The sequence below is a fragment of the Chaetura pelagica genome, unplaced genomic scaffold, assembly GCF_000747805.2.
Source record: "Chaetura pelagica isolate M959 unplaced genomic scaffold, ChaPel_1.0 scaffold301, whole genome shotgun sequence".
NCBI lineage: Eukaryota > Metazoa > Chordata > Aves > Apodiformes > Apodidae > Chaetura > Chaetura pelagica.
The window spans coordinates 361,371-366,861 of record NW_009952150.1 but is presented as its reverse complement, the minus strand read 5'-3'; the positions used below and the strand labels follow the sequence as shown (position 1 = coordinate 366,861).

The following is a 5,491-nucleotide window of genomic DNA, read 5'->3' as shown; positions in this document are numbered from 1 at the left end:
CGGGTGCTGTGGGAGCTGCAGGAGGAGCACCTGGAGCTGCGGGCAGAGCTGGCGCGCCTGGGCCGCCGCCGCGCCCTGCTGGCGCTGCGGCTGGAGCCCCCTGGGGAGGACCTCAGTACCCTCTTTCTGGAAGCACAGGATCCTTGCGCCCACTTTGAGGGCACCGAGGAGCCCAGCAGCCCTGTAGCCCATCCCCCTGCTTTCTCCAGCACGCGCCAGCAATCGACCTTACACCTCTCCCGGAGCAACAGTGGTGTGAGTGTGGGCAGCCCAGCCCATTGTCAGTGCCCGGTGGGGGGGGTGGGCGGATGGCACCAACCTACAGGGTTCTAGCAGCTCCAGGGGTGTCTGGAGCCAAGGCAAAGCCCCCGGCACGAGGCAGGGCCGTGGCTGCAGTGCACAGGCCATACGGTGTCAGCAGGATCTGCCACCCTTTGGGCTCGCTGCTGATGGAAGCAAATGCTGCCTGCCTGCTCCGCATTGCCGGCATGCCGGCCTGGCAGGCAGGCTGCAGGCAGCTGTCCTGCCCACGCACAGCAGTGGCAGGACACAGGTGGTGGCAAGGGCGCACATGGCTGGTGTCCCCTCTTGCCGGCAGCTTTGCCGTGGGCTGGGTGCTGGGCTGGGGCAGTGGGATGCAGGATGGGACCAGGTGTGTATCAGGGCTGCTCTGGCCCTATGTTGGTCCCTCCTGCCTGCTGCCTCCCCTGTCCTATTCCGGGCCTGACCAGCTGCCTGCCACACATTGCTGGGGGGTTGTGCTGAAAGGGACTTGGCATCGTGGCTTTGCTCTGGCAGGGGCCGAGCTGGCCTAGATCCTGAGCAGGGGTGTGGGGGAGGCTCTTGATCTCCTGTACGAGCTCTTCTCTGCACTAAGTCCTTTTAATTCCCTGGAAACCCCTTGTGTTGCTAATGGTGCACACTCGCCTTGCCTACATCTTGCCCACCGCTGGGCACCAGACCCTGCCCACCCAGAGTGTCCAGGCAGCCCCTACCTGCTGGAGGGCTCCGGGAGCCTGTGGTGATGGGAAACATTTGGGGACATTTTGGCAACCAGACTGGGAGCAGTTAGAGACTGCCAGGCCCTCCCAGGGCAGGGGCTGCCATGTGTGGGGGGTGTTGTGTTACCCTGCCTGCCTTGGTTGCTGCGGGTGCTGGCAGCATCCCACCAGCTGTGAGCTCTTGCACCACATGTGGCGTATTTCCAGGGTTCCCCTGCCTGTGGCACTGAGAAGGTGTGAGGGCAATGGGGAGCTTGGACCTTGAGCAACCTGGCGGGGGTGGGGGGGAACAGCAAGCTGGCAGGTCACTCAGTTGCGTGGTGCTGTCCTTGTAGGTGGAGCCAGAGATGGTGGAGCAGCTGGCACCAAGGCTGGAGCCCAAGCTGCCCAATGGCATGGAGAAGGTCCAAGTCAGGGAGCTGGAGAGAAGGAGCAAGCTGAATGTTGAAGAGCTGAACAGGATCGAGGATGAGGATGTTCTGGATAAGATGGTACCTCCACTGCCTGTGGGCTCCTGGGGGAAGGTGAGGGGACCCCAAGCTGGTGGCAGACAGGTGATGCTGACCTCCACCTTCTGCAGCTGGATCAGACAACAGACTTTGAAGAGCGACGACTGATCCGAAATGCCATGCGGGAGCTGCGCCAGCGCAAGCGAGGTACTTGGGGACAGTGACCACTGCAGGGGTTGGTGCTCTGGTGGTAGCTTTGCAGGTGGAGTCAGCAGGATACTGGACCTAAGGCAGGGTACTGGCACAGGGACCATCCACCTGTGGTGAAGCAGGTGGGCATGTTTGGTCTGCATCTCTGATTGTGGACATAGTCTTCCCTATGAGGTAGTTCTGGACTGGCAGCAGCCAGGAGGACAGCTGGTGTGGTGAGGAGCATGCCTGCCACCCCAGCCTCTCGCTGTTGACACCGTCTCCCACCACATTTGCAGACCAGCGGGAGAAAGAGCAGGACCAGCGGCTGCAGGAGATGAGAAGTCAGGCTTCAGCAGGGAGGACCAGCCACGACACGGAGACCACCACCACGCAGAGCACCCAGTCAGCAGATGGCTCAGCACACAGCACCGTCACAAAGACTGAGCGCCTTGTCCAGTCTAGTATGGGCTGGGCCGTGGGGTGCAGGGCTTGGGGGTCCATGTGGAGCCTTGACCAGCACTTGGCCAGCACTGCTTCTTTGTTGCACTCACCACTAGACGCCACTGGGAGCGTGACCGTGGTTCAGGGTTGTTTCTGTTGTCTGTCCTTGGGCTCACCCATGCAGCTCTCTGCACCTTCAGGGTGGAAGGGGCCTTGTTTACACCTAAGTCCTGTTTCCTGTCCCCTGTGCCTCTGCTCTCCCAGTCCCTGGGTAGCTCAAGCCAAGAGTCGCTGCAGCGGGCTGAGAGATGCTGCAGCTGCCTGCAGTTTTGCACTGTCGCCTTGGCTCTGCCTGGGAAGCACATGCCCTCTGTCCCCCCTCTGGCTGCTCCACCTGGGACTTGTCCTTGTTGTGCTACATGGATGCAGAAGAGCTTAACAGCAGAGGGTGGCTGTGGGTGCTGAATGCCCTGGCCCTAGCTGATCCCCTGTGTCCTTGCCCCCTGCAGGTGATGGCACCAAGACCTCCCGAACCACAACCATGGAGTCAAGTTACCTGAAGAGATCAGACAGTAGGAGCTTTTGGTGCCCTTTCTCCATGGCATCCTCTGGGCATCACCCCAGGGGCATTGCTGCCTCTGAGCCATCCCTGCTTATGGCATGGGCAGAGCCCCCCACCTGCCCAGTGCTGCTTCTCTCTGCTCCTACCCAAGGCCTCTCTCTTTCTCTCTCTCTGCAGATGGCAGCAGCACGTTTGTTCAAACAAAATCATCTTACAGCTCCTCATCCAAGAAGACAGGCAGGTGAGCAGCAGCACCTCCCCAGGGCCAGCCCCAAGAAGTCCATGTCAGCTGTCTGCTTGCACAGACCTCTCTGCCAAGCTGCAGTGTCCCTGTGCAGAGATGTCCCCAAAAGCTCTCTGGTCCTTGGGGTATGCTCACTGTCTCCAGCAGTTGCCATGGGTCCCTCCATAGGCATGGAGATGTGTCTGCCAGCTGGGGACCTGAAGTCACTCCTGTCCTAAGAAAACATAGAGGTCTGCAAAGCTCCAGGGCTGGCAACAGGCTGAAGCCACCACATGCCCTCCCCGGGCTGCTTGTGGCCCTCTTAGCTTGGTCTGTCTCTCCCCCAGCATCTTTGACCGTGAAGACGAGAGTGCCACCAGGCAGAGCAGCCTTGCTGCGCTGGAGCGTCGCCAGGCAGAGAAGAAGAAGGAGTTGATGAAAGCTCAGAGCCTGCCCAAGACATCGGCCTCGCAGGCTCGCAAGGCCATGATGGAGAAGCTGCAGAAGGAGGGTGGGAGGTGAGGTTGGGCCAGGGGCAGGCAGGCTGGGGCAGCGATGGCTGTGTGGATAACACCCTACTCCTTCTGCCGCAGCTCACCAAGCCCCACGGTGGCGCGCACCGCCGTGCAGCGCTCCTCCAGCTTTGGCGTGCCCAACGCCAACAGCATCAAGCAGATGTTGCTGGACTGGTGCAGAGCCAAGACCCGGGGTTATGAGGTGAGTGCTATCTCCTTTCCTGTCCCCAGGGCCAGTTGCTCTACCCCTTGATAACTCTTTTGCCCTCACAGCATGTGGACATCCAGAACTTTTCATCCAGCTGGAGTGATGGCATGGCCTTCTGTGCCTTGGTCCACAACTTCTTCCCCGATGCATTTGACTACAGCCAGCTGACACCTCAGAACCGCCGCCATAACTTTGAGGTGGCCTTCTCCTCCGCAGAGTACGTAGCTCTCATGCCATCACATAGGGTTGGGGTGGCTCAGGATCACTCTCCTGTGCAGCGCCTGGGTGACTGGGGGGACAGGCAGAGGCAATGGCACTGGAGGTGGGCACCCATCAGCATTGCTCCCCTCATGTCATAGAACAAGATTTGGACACTGAGCGGGAAAGCAGTGGCTGTGCGAACAGAGCCAGAAGAGGCCAGAGCAGCCCAGTCTAATGGGGCAAGGATGGGCAGGGGTGTCTGAGCTTTCTGGGTGTGGGGCAGAGTGCCCAAAGGCAGGGCAGCAGCCCCCCCAAGCCCACCCAGCTGCAGGCAATACTTCCCATCCCAGGGTGCTGGGTGTGGGACTGCAGCCCCTGGGGAGTGGGGTTTGTCCGTGCCAGGTGCACAGTTCACAGTTGTAGGGGCTAAAACACCGTTGCAGCTTGTCAAGTCTTTTCCCTTCCCTTTTTGCTTCTGGTTTTCCTGGGTGCCGAGAGACGGGAGCGCATCCAGCTGGAGGGCTGGCAGCCAGCCCCTCTCTCCTTCCTTCTGTCTCTCTCCCATCCACTCCCCCTCCTTTCCAGCACCCTGCCCAGGGGCAGGGCCGGGTGGCTGGAGGTCCCATCCCGGCCAGTGCCTGGGGCGGTGGTGTGAGCTGGGAGCTCCCACGAGCTCTCTCAGTGCCGTTGTGCTGTTCGGTGGAGTGAGAAGGGGGCCATGTGCCTGGCTCTTGGTGCTCCTGGTGATGGACTTTTTGCCTTAATTGGGAAATCAGTGCGTGGACTTGAGAGAGCCATCGATCTCTCCAGCCTGGAAGCCAGGTGGCCCTCTCGTCCTTCCTCCTCCTCCAGCTCTTGTGAGCATCTTCTCCCAAGCTTCCTGCACCAGGGCTGTGTCTCGTGGTTCCAAGTGGAGCTGGGCAGGAGGGCTGGGCTCGCCCTGCCTGTTCTCCCGGCGGGTCTATATCAGGGCTATATAGAGCGCCGCTCCGCTCTGGAACCTGCTCCCTGAGCACCCTGCGCCAGAACACCTCACTCCTCTTCCACCTCCATCTGTCCTTCTTTCTGGACCTCACACCTCTCCATGCTGCTCACCCACCCTTCCCATCCCGCGCTTGTGCTCCCCCAAATCTCACTGAATGGCCTTGGCACGGTGGTGCCCAGAGCCCTCCTGCCCCTGCATCGTGCACCCCAGAGCATGCAAGAGCAGAGCAGCATCTGCCCGGGGGGAGGGATGGGAACTGCACTGATCCATGTCTCTTGTTTTCTCTCTTCTTCCCCTCCCCGACTGGGCTGCTGTCACTTGCTTGCCCCTCTCTCCCTGCCCCCAGGAAGCACACAGACTGTCCGCAGTTGCTGGACGTGGAGGACATGGTCCGGATGCGCGAGCCAGATTGGAAGTGTGTGTACACATACATTCAGGAATTCTATCGCTGCCTGGTCCAGAAGGGGCTGGTAAAAACCAAAAAGTCGTAGCCCATTTTCACCCCCCTGGGAGCGATGGTGAGAACCTTCCCGTCCAAATACCTGCCCATGCCACACCCTCACGGCCCTCACTTGCCACAGGGGCTGGCAAGTGGACAACATGGCTGGGGAAGAGGCTGGGGGACGCCTGTGGGCGAGGGGCGAGTCCTGGTGGTGTCAGCTGCCAGGGCGAAGCTGTGACCAGAAGGGTGGAGGTGGCTGGCTAGGCCCCCGC

General features: G+C 60.8%; 1 protein-coding gene across 1 annotated transcript in view; it reads left to right on the top strand.

Moving 5' to 3' along the window:
- SMTN (smoothelin) overlaps positions 1–5,268 on the top strand; it is a 9,511-nt gene extending 4,243 nt beyond the window's left edge. Inside the window, exons 4-12 of the mRNA XM_010006456.1 lie at positions 1,337–1,492; positions 1,582–1,657; positions 1,939–2,103; positions 2,593–2,655; positions 2,823–2,886; positions 3,216–3,386; positions 3,462–3,585; positions 3,657–3,808; positions 5,124–5,268. Of these exons, the coding sequence (XP_010004758.1) occupies positions 1,337–1,492; positions 1,582–1,657; positions 1,939–2,103; positions 2,593–2,655; positions 2,823–2,886; positions 3,216–3,386; positions 3,462–3,585; positions 3,657–3,808; positions 5,124–5,268 (1,116 nt within the window). The remainder of the gene's footprint in view (positions 1–1,336; positions 1,493–1,581; positions 1,658–1,938; positions 2,104–2,592; positions 2,656–2,822; positions 2,887–3,215; positions 3,387–3,461; positions 3,586–3,656; positions 3,809–5,123) is intronic.
- Positions 5,269–5,491: the final 223 nt, after the last annotated feature.